General features: G+C 45.5%; 2 protein-coding genes across 2 annotated transcripts; both read left to right on the top strand.

Annotated features, from left to right (window-relative positions):
* Positions 1-4,342: 4,342 nt before the first annotated feature.
* Positions 4,343-5,821, top strand: LOC116078804 (keratin-associated protein 16-1). The gene has a single exon (XM_031354119.1). The coding sequence runs from the start codon at positions 4,343-4,345 to the stop codon at positions 5,819-5,821; it is 1,479 nt and encodes a 492-aa protein (XP_031209979.1).
* Positions 5,822-11,411: 5,590 nt separating this feature from the next.
* On the top strand, positions 11,412-12,431 carry Krtap29-1 (keratin associated like protein 29-1). Its single transcript, XM_031350669.1, has one exon. It carries the CDS (start codon positions 11,412-11,414, stop codon positions 12,429-12,431), a length of 1,020 nt encoding a protein of 339 aa, XP_031206529.1.
* The last annotated feature ends 6,521 nt before the right edge of the window (positions 12,432-18,952 follow it).

Here is an 18,952-nt window from a genome sequence, read left to right as displayed (position 1 = left end):
TTTCAACCACTTATTTCTATAGCTTCCAAAAGCACAATATACCTACCTTCCGACAGCCTTGTGGGGGAGCAGTGGAGAGCTCATCAGCTCTCTGCCATTCATCCGTCCTCTCCTTCTGCTATTGTACTTTCAATTTGGGGTTTCATTATAAAATGTTGGTAGTAGTATGTCTTGCTTTCAGAGGATGTGAAATTCCACTTTGCTTGGCTATCATTTCAGACACCATTATTTCAGTTACTTTTTACTCTGGATATAGCTGGTCTCTAAAAGGGAGACTTTTTAATTACCAAAACAAACCCTGCAGAAGGAGCATCCTGCCAAGGATGGGACAATGGGACAAACCTGCCAACTGACCAATGGCTGTGTATGGAGTGTCGGTGATTCAGAGCAGCTGATCAATCCATTGCTCATGGCCATGTCACCCGGATGTGTGTGTGAGTGGAGGTAGTGATTTCTTTGAGTTACCAACAAGGGTTGCCCTTCTTAGCTATACGCACAGGTTCTCATTAGTCTATTCAATAAGTAGTACTTGCAGGCTGCCTATGTATCAGTCTTGACTCTGGGTACCAGGTATGCAAGCACTGAATAGACTAAGTCCTTGCCCTTACGGCACCTGGATGATGCTGGGAGGAGAGCAGTGCTTTAAGGATGAGCCAAGTAGGACTGGCCCACACAGTTAGAGTAGCTGCCACTTCGTTTAGCCGGGGAGGATTCTTGGAGAAGATAACACCATAGTATAAAGGACACTGCCTTGTCAGCTCTCATCAGAGAGTTTATGAGGGCGGGCTCCTTTTTTGGAAGGGAGTTATCAACAACCACAACTCCATCACTGGCTTAGCCGAGGAAGGGAAGCAGAGGGAGAGGACCTAGGACAGGGAGTCGATGAGCTCTCTACTGCTCGCTCTACAAGGCTATCAGAAGGCAGCCCTTCCCCATAGCTAAGAAGGCACATCTCAAAGAATGGTGGTCCTTTCTAGTCTCAGCCATGGACACTTCTAGATTCTTTTATCTTAAAACCTCTTCTGCTGCTCTAGTCCAGAGAGCTGCCAGGTCCAGGTTGTTACCAGGAGGCTTTTGGGTAATTGGCCAGTCTCCTTAAGGTCTCTCTACCTGTAAACTTGCCCTCTTTCTTCCATTTCCATAGGCAGAGATTTCTAAAATCACAGGCCCATTACTTCCTTGCTTAAACCGCCAAGTATCATTATTAAACCTAACTTCTATAGCTTGATGCCTAAGTTACTGCTATGGTCCCAGTACTGTCTCCTCCTGTCTCTTGTGCTCTTCTTCCTGACTGTATCAATTGTATTAGCTGTCAAGTTATTTCCAGAATGTATCCTGCTCTTGTGTCTTTGGTTTCCACAGACTGAGCTTTTTCATCATCCCTGGAGGATTCTATTGACCATCTTATGATCAAGACTCAAGAAAGCTTTCCTCCCTTCCTATAACCCCATATGAATATTTCCCCCAGTACCCTCAAAGTGCCTGCAAATCTCCATTACAATCATCATAATGTCACAATTGCTGTCGGGTGTACACACCTCTCTTTTAACCTGTACGTTGAGACTGAAATTGCTGGTTATTCTTTGTGTATCCCTCCTGCAGGTACCAGTGCTGTCCTAGTTGATGGACAGATAAGACAAAGAGAAACCGAGTGAATGATTATGCATATTAATGCATGAAGGGAGGGGTGAATGATGGTGGCTAATGCTCAACTTTCCAGGGGAGGTAAACTACACTGAGGCTGAAAACACAGGCAAGAGTGGCTTTTCGTTGGACAAGAAGGTGTAGCTTTGGTGTCTGGAAACCTGTGATTCGTTTCTCACCGCATCTCATGTAGCAGTCAAAAGGAGTCTCATTCACATTGCCTTAGGGACCAACCTGGGAAACCACCTTTTCTCTTTTCACTTCATGAATCCTGGAAAGATCTTCAAATGATTTCATATTTGCTCTTCCTGTAAGCAGCCTGAGGTGACCTGAGAAGATGGTACACTATTCTCTTCACCCAGTAAACCCTACAAAAATTATGCAAATCAAAAGATTCAAAGCTTCAAGTTCACCTTAAGAATACCCATGAAACTGCCCAGGCCACTAAGGGTATTCATATCTGAAAAGCCATTAAGTACTTGAAAGATGTCACTTTAAAGATGCAGGTGCTGTTCTGGTGGCATAATGGTGGAGTTGGTAGTGTGTCCAGGCCAAACAATGGGGCTGAACACAGTGTCAGTAGCTAAAAATCGAGTGTTGATTTTTGCTGCACATGCTTAAAAATGCAGAGAGTAATGCCAAACTTAAAGGTTTAGATATAGACTCTCTAGTCACCAAACACACCCAGTCAACAAAGCACCTGAGATGCCCTGAAAAATTTACATGAGCTCCCCAGAACACATTGAGATGACCCTCACTGAAAAGGAACAGATGTTCCAAAGCCAGAAGAGGAGTTTGCACAGAAGAAAAAATATATCCTAGAAAAGAACTGAAGAAACAAAAACTTACGACATGGGAATACATTCGGCATAAAATAAATGCAGATGCTAGAGGGGTGAGTGGGAGTGGGTGGGGGAGCACCCTCTTAGAGGTGAAGGGGAGGAGGGATGGGGTGGGAGGATCATGGAGGGAGGACCAGAAAGGGGGATAATATTTGAAATGTAGATAAGTAAAATAATTAAAAAGTTTTTAAAAATTAATATTTTTACACTTCTTTATTTTGTATGTATGTGGGGTATGCGTGGGACATGGCATATGTATGCGTGCCAGAGGACAATTTGCAAGAGTTGGTTCTCTTCTTCTATCATGTGTGTCCCAGGATTGAACTTAGGTTGTCAGGTGGTGGTCACCTTTACTCATTAAGCCACCTTACTGGTCCTGGTATTTACCTTCTAAGAGCTCTCAAAATCTCTCAAAATGGGTCTTTCCTGTGTGGAAGCTGAAAGAGCTAGGCTTTTCAGCATAGTCATGCCCTAGTGCCTCCCCCACACTAGGAATGGGTACAAGTGTTGTGCCAGCCTTGGTGACAAGGAGACTCTGCAGATCCACTGAATGCTTGGGACAGACAGAGGAAAAGATGGAGAAGCAGAGAAACTGTGTCAAGCAATTCCTAGGGTCAGATGAAACAAATGTTCTTGAGTCGTGCAGCTGATAGAACATGAGGGAGGGTGACATCACTGCTCGAGTCTATTATGTATGACATTGATGATGTCTGCTGAGAAAGTCGAGGTTCAGAGCCAATGAGATGGCTCAACCGGTCAAGTTGCTTGTCACCAAGCCTGATGACCTGAGGTCAATCCCCAGGATCCACATGGTAGACAGAGAGAACTGACTCCTGAATTGTCCTCTTCCACAGATGTGCATGGCACATGCATGCATGCACATACATGCACCTGCCCGTGTATGCACCTGGACATGTATGCACCTGCAAACGTATACGTATACACAGTAAATAAATGACAATACTTTTTTTTTTGTTTGTTTGTTTCGAGACAGGGTTTCTCTGTGTAGCCTTGGCTGTCCTGGAGCTCACTCTGTAGACCAGTCTGGCCTCGAACTCAGAAATCTGCCTGCCTCTGCCTCCCAAGTGCTGGGATTAAAGGCGTGCACCACCACCGCCTGGCTAATACTTTCTTTTCTTAAAAGAGGTTCAGTTTGTTGAAAGCCTACCGGTGGAGAGGATGGGAGCAACCTCCAGTGAGCGACTTAACCTTCCTTGTCCTCTACACTCAGTTCTCCATCTGTGACTAAGGAGAGTAAGCTGACCCACACAGGGTGGGTGTGGACTGTGGCCCACTGACAGCTCAGTCTGGAAATCCTACCACAACTGAGCTCCTCACTATGTGTCTCTGTGGAGCTTGTCATGGGAGTGTGGTTCAGTCTGCTCCTGGTTTGCTAGCCTTCCGCACAGTAGGCTGGCTTGCTCACCTGCCGCACAGTAGGCTGGCTTGCTCGCCTGCCGCACAGTAGGTTGTCTACTCATGGAAACACCTGTACCTAGCCCAAGAGAAGAAGCAGAAGGCTGGATGGCAGTTAAATTATAGGCTCCTTTCTTCTTTCCTTCTTCAGGATGCTAGGATGCAGACCATCCATCGTGTTGCTCATCCCAGGACTACCTGTAGCTTTGAGGATTCCATATTTAGCAAGTCAGTAAACAAAGACATTCTTTATGGGCAGACAAACAACTTCTAGATCAACAAATGTTGGCATAATAAGATGTTCCTTCAGAAACAGGACCCAAACAACAATGAGGAAAAGATGCAGGGGGCCCCCACAAACATCATGCACCAGCGAGGGAGTATAAAAGGGAGATGCTACACTCAGGCAGCACTCACTCCAAGGCAGAGGTATCTCCACCATGTCTGGCTGCTGTTGTTCTAGGAAATGCCCCTCCCTGCCCGCTGTCTCTCTGTGCTCTACTGAGGTGAGCTGTGGAGGACCCATCTGCCTACCCAGCTCCTGCCGAAGCCAGACGTGGCAGCTGGTGACTTGTGAAGACAGCTGTGGGTCATCCGGCTGCGGCTCACAATGCTGCCAGCCTTCGTGTTCCGTGAGCAGTTGCTGCCAGCCTGTGTGCTGCGAGGCCACCCTTTGTGAGCCCTCTTGTTCTGTGAGCAGCTGTGTTCAACCTGTGTGCTGCGAGGCCACCGTTTGCGAGCCTTCCTGCTCTATGGGCGGTTGCTGTCAACCTGTGTGCTGCGAGGCCACCATTTGCGAGCCTTCCTGCTCCATGAACACCTGTGCCCAACCCGTGTGCTGTGAGGCCACCATGTGCCAGCCTTCTTGTTCTGTGAGCAGCTGCCAGCCCGTGTGTTGTGAGACTGCATCCTGCCAGCCTGTCCTCTGCTTGCCCGCCACCTGCCAGCCAGTGATCTGTGAGCCCAGCTGCTGCTCAGCTGTCTGCGCTGTGCCTGCTTCCTGCCAACCAATGATCTGTGAGCCTGTGGTTTGTGAGCCTGCTTGCTGCCAGCCAGTGTGCTCAACACCTAGCTGCTGCCCATCTGTCTGCTCTGCAGCCAGTAGCTGTCAGCCAGTCGGCTGTGACTCCACTCCCTGCGAACCACCTTGCTCAGAGGCCTGTGTTTGTCCGCCATCTGCCTGTATGGCTCTGGTGTGTGAACCTGTTTGTCTCCGTCCTGTTTGCTGTGTTCAGGGCCCCTGTGAGCCACCGTGTGTCTCTAGCAGCTGCCAAGACTCCTCATGCTGTGTCTCCAGTATCTGCCAACCTGTCTGCCCTGAGCCCAGTCCTTGCCTGCCATCGGTGTGTGTGCCCACCCCATGCCAACCTTCCTGCTACATAGTCAAAAGATGCCGTTCTGTCTGTTGTGAGCCTATTTCCTGCCCAACTCCCTCCTGCCAACCTGCTTGCTGCCGTCCGGGGTCTTCTGCATCTGCCATCTGCCAACCAGCTTGCCCCCCTCGGACTTTCTACATACCTAGTTCCAGCAAGCCGCCTTGTAGTCCAGTTTCCTGCCGCCCTATCTGCCGTCCCATCTGTTCTGGACCCATCACCTTCAGGCAGCCATACGTGACATCCATCACTTACCGCCCAGCCTGCTACCGCTCCTGCTATTCCATACTACGTCGCCCTACCTGCCTAGCTTCGTACTCCTACCGCCCTGTCTGCTCCCGCCAACCTTGCGCTGATTCTGACGACGATAAGCGTGATAGCAAAAAGTCAACTTCCAGTCAACCCGACTGTGCAGATACAACACCCGGCAAGACAGAGGTCTCAGATGAGACTCCCTGTCAGCCCTCTGAGATCAAACCCGCCAGCCCCATCACCCGTGAGGCTGCAGCCCCCCAGTCTGCAGCCAGCAAGCCTGCTGACCGCTGAGCCAGCTCCAGCTCACCAATTCCTGCAACGCAACAGTCAAAAGCCAGAGAGAAACCCGGAAAACCCCGTGCACAACTCATTACAACCTAGCTAGAACCGTGTTCATTCTACACTGCCAGACACCACTTGCTTATGCTTTAGAGAACTCATCAAATGTTCCAGCCTTCTGGTGGTCCCAGTGAAGACATCTTCCCCTGGACAGAGGAAGGAATGCTGTCTTCTATTGCCAGCACACTGAGAACTGCTTGACCACATCACTGGGCTCTTTCTAACTCAAGATGCTTTCTGTCCTCATGTATTGTGTTCCTTGGGAGCATCTGCAGTGATATATATATATATATATATGTGCAATAAAAGTGGCTAAGTTGAAGTGACACATGGTTCTTGCTTTTCTTGGAGAACCCTCCCCTGACCATCTATCCTTTCATCTGTCCCTTCTTTCTATTCCTCCCTCCCTTCTTCCTTCTATCCTTCCATCTATCCCACTGCCCATTTTCCCTCCTTCCTTCTCTCTCCATCCCTCCCTGTCTCTTTTCCTCTCTTCCGTTTTCTATTCACCTCTCCCTTTTCAATCTCTCCTTCCTTTAATTCATTCATGACTCAATCTCTCTCTCCATCCATTATTCCTTCCATGTACGCTTTCCTCCTTCCCTTCTTTCTTCTTTCCTTCCTTCTCTCCTTTCCTCTACCTTCCCTCTCTTTCCACTCCCTCTGCTTTTCCTTTAAAGCTGTTATTGTTCCATCTATTCTTTCCTTCTTCACTCCCTCTTTCTCCTTCCCTCTCAAAGCTTCTACTGTTCACCGGATTCTTTAGATTCTTCATTCTTTGCTTTCTTCCTTCCTTTATTTCTTTCTATTCTTCCTCCCTCACTTTCCACTTTTTTCTCTACTTTCTATTCTGCCTTCTGTTCTTCCCACTCCTCTTCCTTCTTTACTTCCCCTTTTTTCTCTTTCCTTTTAAAGTGTCTATTGTTATCCCTATCAAGTCTTCCTTCTTTCCTTTCCTTCTCTCTTCCCCTCCCTCGCTTCCTCTGCCTCCTTATCCCACCTTCCCTTCCTTTACTCTCTTATTCCTCTTTTCTTTCCCTTCATTTCAACACTCCTCCCTCCCCTTCCCCATCCCTCTGTTACTTCCTTCCTTCCTCTCTCTCCTTTCCTCCTTGTTCTTATTTCTTTCTATCCCTCCATCTTTCTTCCCTCCTTTCCAACCTACTCATCTTTCTAATTATGCATCTAGCTAGGCAATCAGTGGTGCTTATAGACTTGCTGCTAGGGAAATGACATGGATAGTGTTATGCTCTAGGAATCAAAAGACAGAAGTCTCAGTCCCCAGTCTTCAGGGAAATCACTCTGTGGTATGGTGACACATGTCAATGAGACAGTTTACTATATTCTTTTATGCAAAGCAGAGAGCTCCTATCATTTGGTACAAGTAAGAATTAACCAGGTGCAGAGGAGGAGCTCTCTAGAAAGGAAATTTACAGACAGATGAGCAGGGCTGGGAGCCAAATGTCCACTAGGCGATGCTTGGGCAGTGGTGTCCTTAGAGAAGTGAGCCCTGACAGTGGGTAGCAGGCAATGATCTTCCCACAGAGGGCCTTGTGTGCTAGATAGATGCTTGGTTTGGTGAAGAGCTTATGTGAAGTCACTGAGAGGCTGTATGCAGGTCAGGGGCATGAAGGAAAATAGGTTTTGGAAAGTCTCTCAGGGGGAAGACATGGTCCTGGATGTAGAGAAATGGAAGGAAACACATGTCTTTGGAGGTCAAAGAGGATTGAGAACAACAAATGGGAGTCTTGCTTGCAGTAAGGAGGGTTGAGCAATGGGGAATCTTTTAGGAGAGTGTTGTGTTCTGAGCCCCACAGACACTTGTTATCTAAACATTGTCTCCTACATCTGAAGCACATAATCTTTTTAGTCACATCCTTACTTCACACACAGAATAAAGGGTCTCTCCTCTCCTCCGGGTCTAACATGAACAATCATAAGCACAGGATAGGATAGACCAGGACTTCTCAGCTTTGTCACGACTGACATTCGAATGGGACATTAATTTGCTGAGAAATCTTGGAGATCATCAAGCAGAATTCCTGGTCTCTACCAGTCAGGCATTGCCAAACATCCAGAGGGAGTTGTGAAACCAACCATTGGGGAATCAGATTAGGCAACGGCGGAGGGAGAAAGTCAACAGCGATACTTACCTGCACATGGGCATTGGTTGGAGTTACTGTCACGACAGGACATAGGATTGGCTCTATCTCCTTCAGGTGAGGACTGAGGCAGGGTTACCATTCTCCGTGCCAGGCATGAGACTTAATGTTTCCTGTGAGTCAGTGTTATTCTTTAAGGTAAGATTTCTCCCTGCCCAGTTTCTCTTCTATGTGTGAGATGAAACATCCGAAGGTCAATCAAGCCAAGTGCCAATGAAGAGACAAGTAAAATGTGGTTTAATTAACACAAGGAAGTATTATGTTGAAGTGAAAAAAAGGGTGAGCTCTAATAATGATGTTGATTGATTTAAAGAATTCCTAGAAGATGATATTTATATTTAAAGTATAAAACAACCCATACATATATATGTATGGATACACATGCACATATAAATACACAGGTACAAAGATATATATCTTACATGAAATATATATATATATGAAATATATAAATATATGAAATATATATTTCAGGATAGTTACAGCTAGTAAATAACATAAATTATTTAAACAGGAAGCTGGGTCCAAAGTCTGTTTTTTTAAAAAAATTATTATGAATCACTATACTAGATTAAGAGAGAGAGAGTGAGAGAGAAAGAACCAGAGAATGTATGCTATATATATCCATATCTGTGTGTGTGTGTGTGAGTGTGTGTGTTATGAGTGTATATGTGTGTGTTATGAGTGTGTGTGTGTGAGTGTGTGTGTGAGTGAGCATGCACAGGTGTGAGCTTGGCCTGAAGCCAGAGGAGGACTTCACTTGTCCTGCTGGATCACTCTGACTTGTTTACCTGACACAGGGCCTCTCACTGAAGCTAAGGTGGTGACCACCAAACGCTAGTGATCCTTGTGTCTCAAATGCTTAACAATCTTGAGGTCACGGGGGTCCACGGCCATGGCTGGCTTTTTAATGTGGCATCTGAACTCTGGTCCTCGTGGTTGTATAGCGAGCTCTCTAAATACTGAGTCCTCTCTCCAGCCCCACGACTGTATCTCTTGCTGTAGTCACGCAATGTCTTTGAATGATGTTGCAGGTGTCTTCAGAACTTTCAATCACAGTAAGTTGATAGAAAATAAAAATTTTCTCTCAACTGGGGTATTTTACCTTTTTAAAAGAAAAAATAAAAGCAGAATCGCTTGGAGAAAAATAGATGAGAAATGAAGCCTTCTCTTGATGCAACTGGGGTGGTTCTGCATGGAATTTCAGCTTTCAAACTGAAATTGATGTTATATTTCAAGTATTTATATGTTTCTTAGTCTGGTTGACTTCTTTGGTGAGACTAAACGTATTTCTCTCGGGGGATGAGGAACTTTGGGGTAAGCATATTCTAGAATAAAACATATTCCTCAGCTTTCCAATTATCAAAATTATAGGGGTACACAACAACTGCAGTTTTAAAGATGACAAAATGAGACCATGAGGAGAAGGAAGCCAGGAACCATCCACAACACGATGGAAAAGACAGTGGTATCGATGGGCTCTTTAATGACCAGGGTGAGTGTCTCCCAGGTGCAGCTCTCTCCAGGAGTTTCTCTTCTTTCAAGACAGAGGCAGAAGAGGGAGCCGAAAAGACAAGGTTCCACAGCGGCTCCTGTGCCAAGATCCTTCCAGAATCCCCAGATATTTCATCTGTTTTGGAAGCAGCCAAGTTAACCCAAGAAACATCAAGGCAGCTTATGATGTCCTGGTTCTTTGAAGATGTGGGCAGTGAGCTATTGTGCTCCATGGAATGAACTGCAAATCCGGAAGTCAAGACTAGCCCTGACTGCTGCCCCACACCATCACCCTTCCACTCCATCACAAGCCTCAGCAGGAACCAGGCCAGGATGTGCACTTGTGTGGAATGCTGGAATCAGTCGGTGGTGCAGCCACACATTTGGGCCCAGAGGAAAAAGAGACAGGTCCAGAGAGAGCATCACAAATTCTTCTGGTAAGAGATTGCTTGAACTTTAAAATGCCTTGCAGAGATGACCTGGTATTTCTGGTTGTTGAAGTTTTATATTTGTGGGATTCATAAGCTGTTGATTGCCATTTTATGAGTTTAATATCCCTTCATGAGGGGGCTGGAGAGATGGCTCAGCGGGTAAGAGCATGACTGCTCTTCCTGAGGTCCTGCGTTCAAATCCCAGCAACCACATGTTGGCTCACAACCATCTGTAATGGGATCCAATGCCCTCTTCTGGTGCGTCTGAAGACAGCTACAGTGTACTCATATACATAAAATAAATAAAATCTTTTAAAAAATATTCCTTCATGAAATATTTAAAGGTTTGTTTTATTTCCCCAGAGATTTTTGAGAACTCTCTCATACCTCAGTGCAGGCTGAACTAGAACTCATTATGCAGCCCACACTGAGCTTAAACTTACCGTAACCCTTCTGCCTCAGCTTCCCAAATATCAGAATTAGAGGGGTAAGCCACCATGCTTGACTAAATGTTTATGTTTTAAATTTCCAAATGATAAAATCATTGTTGGGTATATTACTAAATGGAGGTAAACATTCGACTCGTTTGATCCAGCTAACTTCACACTGCACTGGGGAGATGTTCTGTCACAGGGCCTAGACATACTGCTTATGGGCCAGCCATGCTGTGGGATTGTCATCCAGCAATCTGTACCTGCTGGCCCTAGTGCTCTCTGTGACTCCTCAGGAGATCCAATTGAGCAGAGATTTGGGGACCAATCATTCTGGATTTGAATTTTGTTTTAATCATAATTTAAACTCTGAAATTTGTCTTGTTACTTTTAAAATAGGGATGTCAACCATACTTACTAGCTGAGGTTGTTTCAAGGATAAATGAAAGATGCCACCAAAAGGCTCAATCAGACCTGGTCACTGTGCCAATGGAAGCCATTACAACGGTTCATTGTTGGCAGCAAATCTAGAGTTAAGTCCGAAACGCAGATGTGAAGATTCTAGGGAGAGGAGCACCCATAAGCATCCTTGGGATCCACAGACTAGTTTTTTGTTCTTCATCTTTCCTATCACACCTTCTCTTTGAATACTGTCCGTGCTCCACCTCGTCTGATGGTACAGAGCTTTGTCCTAGAGGAAGAGTGGCTTCCTCGTAGAGGAGGCCTCCTGATGAGAGGGTACTGAGGAAGAGCTTGGCTGAGGCTGAGGAACAACCCGTAAAAGAGACAGCTCATCCCAGAGTGCATCCAAATTCGGCCAAGAAAACTCCCAGTGGGGGCCTCTTCCAGGACTCCTAAAGCCCTCACCTGATGTTTATACATAAATGAATAAGAACGCCAACAAGGAAAGATGCTGTAGGCAGGGCCAACGCCCCAGGGAGGGACTATAAAATCCCCTTGGAATCAGATGCCTTTTTCAAACGGATGGCACTTGCAGCCTCTCAGCCTGGCTAGTAGGAACACCATGGCAGACAGCTGTTGTCCTGGAACCCCCACTGCTGTTCCAGCTGTGCCTGCCATCTCTACATGTCCCAATGTTGGTGGCAGCATTAGAAATACTATCTGTCTGCCCAGTTCCTGCCGGTGTAGGACGTGGCAACTGGTTACACATCAAGAAAACCATCAAGGACCAGACAGTGCCCCAGTTAGCTCTCAACCTGATTCTCGTCCATCAACCTGCTTCCCAGAAACTTCCTGTGTGGGTTTTGTTTGCCAACCCATAGGTTTGCACACAGCCTGCTGTGCATCTGACACGGGTGGGACTCCTCATCCTGCTGCCTCACGCCAGCCCTCCTGTCTGGAATCTGCCGGGTGTCACACGATGTGCTATGAGAACAGCTCCTGCCGCCAGGGATCTGCCTGCACATCAGGGTCATGCCAGACAGCATGTGGCCCTTCAGCTTCCTGTGATGATGGATCCTGCCAGCCATCCTGCTCTGAAGCAACATCCTGTGCTGAGACCCCATGTCTACCAGCCAACTGTGAGGCTGGCTCGTGCCAACCAACCAGCTGCCAAGGAGAGTCATGTCAACCCACCAAAGGTGAAGGTCAGCTCTGTCAGTCAGTTTATTACCAACCTATCTGCTATGTTCTTGAGTCCTGCCAGTCATTTCCCTGCATGCCTGCCTCCTGCCAGCCATTAACTTGTATGTGTTCTTGCAGTCAAACTTGCTGTGTGCCCTCCCCTTGCCAGTCACTTCACTGCCAAACAACGCCTATAATCTCCTTCATCTGCCAGGCAGTGGCTCCCTGCCAGTCCCCCTGTTTTGTAAGGAGCAGTGGTAAATCGGCTTCGTGTGTTATGATTTCTGGCCAACCGATTTGTGGTGGACCCAATCCTGATCAGAGTGGCTGCCAATCTCCTTCCTGCCAGCCCCCTTGCTGTGTGACTGGTTTAGGCAAACTTTTCAGCAGTGACCCCGATTGCTGTTCACCAACCTCTCTGGACATATGCCATGCGGGCACCTCTGGGCCCACTTCCTGACAACCAAGCTGTGAGTCCAGCCTCCCTAAGGCCAAGCTTCATTATGGAACTCTCTTCATAGCTCTTCTGAGGGTGTGATATAGTCCACAGACATGGAGCCATCCGGCGGGTGCCCGCCTCCAGCCCTGCACAGTGGTGGCTTCCTCTCTGACTTCTCCAGACTTCAGATCTACATTCTCTCCAAATGCTGAGAGGCAGAACTGTGTTAGCTCTGAGGAGAGCTTACCCAAGGGTGGCACGTCAGCAGGCATGGTCTGCCTTCCCAGCATGCATTTCCTGATGTCAGTCCATTTCATGTCAGCAAAGCCTTCTCTCCAATTCTCCTTTCTTTTGATTTTGCCTGGTCTTTCTGGAGATGCTTTTGCTGTCGGCTGCTAATAAAAATCTGAGTGGTTAAGTTTACTGAATAAGACTTACAAGCTGCTTTCATTTAGGTCACGTTTGAACACACTGACCTGGAGCCCTCTGGTTGGAAAATCTGCATTACTCTACATGGGTAGCAGGTATCTGGAACTACACATGCTCAAGCTGGGAGAAAAGACAAGTAACTAGCTTGTTTCTAACCTTCTTATCACCAAGAGTTCTTTGGAGCTGAGTGGCCTTAGTTTCCTCATGATGAGTGGATTTGAAAACCCTAAACAGAGATAATTCAGGAAAACTATAGATGAACATAAACCTATGGACTGAGTGTAGAACAGCATGCCTTTAACCCCGGTGCCCTGGAGACTGAGAGGATCATGAGCTCCAGGCTGCTCAGGGTACATAAGGAGATCGCAACAATAGTGCAGGAGGCCAGGGATTCAGCAGGGTTGGGAGCGAGCTTGCCTGGAGTGCAGGAAGCCCAAGGTTAGACCCCAAGCTCCTCCTAAAACTAGGCATGGTGGTGGTGCATACCTGCAATCCTAGCACCTGGGAGGAAAAAACCAGTAGCTGAAGGTCATCTTCAGCTACACAATGAATTCCAGGCCACCTTGGGCTACCGAGACCTCCAATCTAACCGAATCAAAACCAGAATCAAACCTGACCACATATAAATATGTAAATAAATCAAGAGATATTGGTCATACAGGACAGCTTAAGGATAATTCACCTAATAATAGTCACCCCCCAACCCCATCCCCTGAATCAGGGTTTCTCTGTGTAGCCTGTCCTGGAACTGACTCTATAGAGCAAGCTGGCCTCGAACTCAGAGATCTGTCTGAGTAACAGGATTAAAGAGGTGAACCACCATTGCCTGTCTAAGGGGTTATTTTTATACAATAAATTTATTTAATGGCTGATTAAAAATAAAACTAAGTATACTAAATATGTTTCTTTATTTGGGCAAGATTCTTGACAGGTATACATTGACTAAACAGAGTCCTGTGCAGAAATGATTCCCTACTCATGCAGACAGGTTTTGATTACACTTTGCTTATTGATAGAATAGTTTAATTCAGAAAGTTTGTACATCAAAAAGCTTTGAGTTTGTCCAGGCATCGAATTTTAGCTCTACTTTATAGCATTGCAAAGCTTAGATGGCCAGTGGTTCTCTCTCACAATGGCATTGGGCAGAGAGAGCTCTTCATTCAGAGCTACACAGTCACATCTGAGAACTTCCTGTCACACACCCAGTGAAATGATGAAAGTGTTCCTAAGCACCAGGGTGGACTTCTTATGACAGCCCATCTTCTCGGCCACCATTTGTACTGCCACCCATAGCTGCCCTCTGTACACCCTGACATTGAGCAACAGGTCTGCAGGACAGTAGTAGCCTACACAATTACCATAGTATTCAGGTAAGTAAAATCTCATTTAAAAGAGTGGGTAGAAGTCTACACTAGCAATCTACCCATGTTAGCTAGCTATGGAAACATTAAGACGTTGATTCAGATATCCCTATGCAATCTACCTAGTCTGGAGATCAGTCTGGAACGTGCCTACACAGTACAAAGTTAAGCTGACCAAGTCTGAGGAAGATGCTGTTATAAGAGTCAAACTGGGAAGGCTACAATTAGTGCTATTCTGAGAGAAAAGCATCCAGTTTACCTATAGGTGTACTGTGATAAAACAACCTTTAATACATTTAAAGTTTAAAATGGAACATCATTTTTCCTTTCCAGAGGAAAACAAGAAAACACTGAAGACTAAACAAAGTTATCATATGGATTGTCAACTCTAAATAAAATCCTGCAGGTTCTGTTGACTCTCCCAATGAGTGGCAAGGCTCCAGTCATCTTTAGCATGGTGATTTTTTTCCTCCTTTGTAGTCTTGGCTAAGACTTGAACTCACTCTGCCTGCCTCTTGCCCCCCAAATGCTAAGATTTAAGGCATGTGCCTCTGTGTTCCTCCTATTAGGAGAGGAGCTAATAAATTTACATTTACTTATTATTTTGCATATGTGTATGTGGCAGGCACATGCTGTGATGACTGCTTGGAGATTAGAGGACAACTTGATCCCCAGGGCCCACATGATGAATGAGGAGAATTGGCCCCACCCATATACAATGGAACTAGAGAAAGAGAATGTGTTGTCAGATGCCAGCTGTTCATATTTACATAGAGACGTTGTAGCATCTCTGGTTTGATATACAGAGAAGAAAAAAAGAAAAGAAAAGAAATCCATGCACTACTACACAGGGGCCCAGAACCTTTCTGCTTTCAGCAGAATGACAAGAACAGGAGGGTCTCCCCTTTACAAAACACAACTGCAATGTTGATTCCATATAGGTTCTTATGACAGGAAGGGATTATAGAAAAATGTGGAGTTTTGGGATATGGCTGTCTAGCCTTATATAACTCATCTTATTTGCAGAAAAGACTATTCTCTCTCTGTTGGGTGACCTTAGAACTTCTGTCAAAAATCAGCTGACCATAGGTATTTGTGTGATTTCATGAATCAGTTTTCAGGTCTGCCGTTGGTTGATGTGTCTGTCACAAGTATCCATGATTTGTAACTGGAGTCTCAAATGAAAGTTAGGAACAGGCAGAGATGAAGAGCCGTCTGCTTTGGGGAGAGAAGAGATGGAATCTTAGATGTAGGTTGCCTCTTACCCTTTCCTGCTGGAGATGCTCTACAATGTTCCTTATGTTACAGTGTTTCAGGGGAGAGTCCATCTCCTCCAACCCTTCCATTAGCCCTACCAGATGTCAGCATGCCTGAGTTTCCAAATTTCATTTCGCAATATTTTCAACCTATCAAGTTTATTTTGATCAATAAATGAATTAGGCTTTGCAATGCTGGGGACTGAAACTATAGTTTCTGCACATCTTAGGCAAGTGCTCCACCCTGCACTATAGCCTCAGCTCTCCATTTACTCTTGCCTTCAATGCAAAGTTCAAAGGGTTGCCTTGAACTTACTTATTGTGGACCCCAGGCAGGTCTTGAACTTAAGACCTGCCAATCTTCAATCTCCCAAGTAGCTGAAATTAGCAATTTCAGCAATTGAAATTTAACCAGCAACTGGGCTACCAGGTCTGATTGTCTTATTCTTTTCATTGTTTCAGTTATGGGTCTCTCAACTTACTGCTCCTCTGCCAGCACACTAACCGTGGGCTCCAAACACAACGGGTAAAAGGGATGGGTTGGGAAGATCTGTGGTTTGTTGTTGTTGTTGTTGTTGTTTAAATCGTGCTTGGCGTCAGGTCTGATAATGTAGTACTTATTGGAGTCCTGTAGGGTTGCTAGAACTTGCCCATAAAACATCTGAGCCTTCTGTTATAAACAGTGTTCAGCCTGAACATGCTCATAAGAAAATTCCTATTTGCACTTAAGCCTGGAACAGAGAAACAATTTTCAAAACACAAGAAGAGCATGCCAGTGCCCAACATCTACAATAGACAGGTGTTCCTCCTTTTCTTCCTCCCTCCCTTCTTCTTCTCATCCTTCTTCCTCCCTTACTCTTCCTTCTATCTTCTTTCCTTCCTTCTTTCCTTTTCCTTTTTTTAACATCTGCTTTGGCTCTTTACAGAAATGTAACTGAAATAAAACACTGCCCATGGCGGTGATGTCTCCTCTATACCCTCTCACCTCAGTTCACTTCTTTCCTCAGATCCAACCTCTCCCAAGATTCCATTGTGCAAAGTTCTTGCCACTGTTCTTTATCCAAATCTGGAGACAGTCTGAACTACCCATGAAGTGTTCAAATAAAGTTTAGTGCAGGGCTTACAAGCTTCAAGACCCACATATGCCACGTAAACTTGTGCCACTTATTCATTTTGCCTTACAGAGCTATGCATTTGGGGGCCAGGGAGGTGGCCCAGGTGGAGAAGTGTTTGCTGTGAGAGTATGCAAGCCTGCGCTTGATCTTCAGGATTCACATAGAAGGCTAGGTAGGTATAGTGATGGGTGCTTGGAATCCTAGCCCTGGAGAAGCAGATGTAGGAGAATCTGTGCGGTGAGTTGGCTGGGGAGCTGTAGGGCCCAGGGACCTTGTTTCAACAAGCAAGATGAGTGGCTCCTGAGAAATGATTCTCGAGGTTGACCTCTGGTCTTTATGAGCACACACATGTGCACATGCACCTGTATACACATAAACACATGTACACATGTGCACGCACACACATACTCACACAAACTATGCACTTTTAAACATGAATCTATTTAATTTTATTAATGCTCTATGCTACAAAAGAAATGATTTTAAAAAGTTGTTCATAACAACGAGCATGTAGTATCTTGGTAATTTTGTGGGACAGAAATGCAGGTATGGCTCAGCTGGGTACTTCTAACTTAGGATCTGAGTGAAATGCTGATCAGAACCTCCAATGCTCTGAAATCCTAACCTGGGCAGTCCTGCACCTCTGTGGCAAACTGCCCGTCTAAACCCCCCCTGACACATTTCCTACCCAGGATCTCAGCTTGAATTTGGGCTTAAATCCTCATTAGTATTGGGTGAAGTAAGACCCTAATAACAATGAAACAGGCCTGGGCAAATTGTCACTGGATTCTATCCATAACTCCATATTGTTTTCCTAAGGCATTAGGAGAGGTCTTTCAACCATCCTGCAGAGTCCAGGATCATTTCCACCGTGCTTCACCTACTGACATAATCTAGCAAAACCAAAACATTGAATGGTTTGAAGTGACTTGGTCTAATTGGTGGTATGTTTTGTCTTCTCCAAAACAACCACAAAGAGTCTTTTGAGTAAGTTATCCTAGGATTCTTTTTCCTTTTTCTTTTTCTGAAAGAAGATCAAGCTTAGAGGTACAGTCTGCAGGAATTTGAACACCTGGTGTAGTGTTTGTCTGTCTTAAACATAAACCAAGCATCTCCGGTTTTCAAGGTTTCTCAAAGACCAACCTGTGGCATTTCCAGCCTCTAACTGCTCTCTCTGGACGTAAGCATGCAGTGTGTGCAGTGATATGGACTCAGAGTTCTTGGTGTCTGTGAACTGGTTAGTCTTTAGCACACAGTCTTTCCTCGTCATCTGAAAAGACAGAAGCCATGTCCATAAGTCTCCAGCCCAGTACTTTTGCTTTGCTTCCCTTGTACAGTAGCTCTCTGTCCAACCTCAATTTCCAGTGTCCCAGTGAACCAAGGATTCCAGACTCCCTTTATGAGTCTATATCCATTTAGGTGCTGAACAGATTAGCGTTTGTGGGTCACGAGTTAGATGAGGGGTGGCTACAAATGCATCCTGAAGATAGAGGCAAATCAGCAAGCAACCAAATCAGTGTCACCCAGAGCTGCTCACTGCACAGCAAACTGGCATTTGTGTGTGTGTGTGTGTGTGTGTGTGTGTGTGTATTGGGGGCAATTATAGCTGTCATATTAAAATCAAGAGGAATTAAAATCTCCTACCATCTCCTTTTCTCTGTCTGTCTGTGTAGTGTTTTCTCTGTCTGTTTGTGTTTTCCTGTCTTTCCCATTTTCCCATTTCAGTTCATAAGGAAACATTTCAATTTTCCATTCTTCTTCCCTTATAAAGGTAACCTGTTCTTGGCATGTGTGCACGCTTTCAGTCTATGTGACACATATGTAAACATAACAGCCTTGTGCTTTCAGACAAGGTCTCATGATGTAGCCCACGTGTACTGGAACTCATTGGGTAGCTCAGGCTGCCTTGGAACTTGAATTTCTCCAGCCACTGCCTCCTATGTGCTGGGATTACAGGCATGTGCCATAGACTCTTTAGGCCATAATAATTTCTTTTTTTTTAATCAATGGACCTTCATTGAAACCCTACTTCTTCATATACTCACCTATCTAGGTGTGGGCATATTGTCTCATAGGGAATCTGCTTTGGCTTTTTAATGGATTGTTTGTATATGTATGCTCTGTTATATTTACTATTGTTAGACACTTAAGCTGAATGCTTAGGAAGATATGGGTTAGTTCTGCTGAGAATCAATCCTCAAGGGGTCCAACATCATTGAAACGTGTTCCTTTCTCTCTTAATCTTAAGGCAGAATCTGCCTTAAGATAAAGAGCTTGAGTCCTGCCTTTGGCAGTGGTAGATGAGGGATGCTTTTGTTTAAAAGGGTTCCGAAGGCTCTCTGGCCAGGTCAGGTTACAGCCACCATGAATACAGAGATAAT

Source organism: Mastomys coucha, unplaced genomic scaffold (genome assembly GCF_008632895.1).
Source record: "Mastomys coucha isolate ucsf_1 unplaced genomic scaffold, UCSF_Mcou_1 pScaffold5, whole genome shotgun sequence".
Lineage (NCBI taxonomy): Eukaryota > Metazoa > Chordata > Mammalia > Rodentia > Muridae > Mastomys > Mastomys coucha.
Note: the sequence above shows the minus strand (reverse complement) of the source record. Positions and strands in the feature narration are given on the sequence as shown.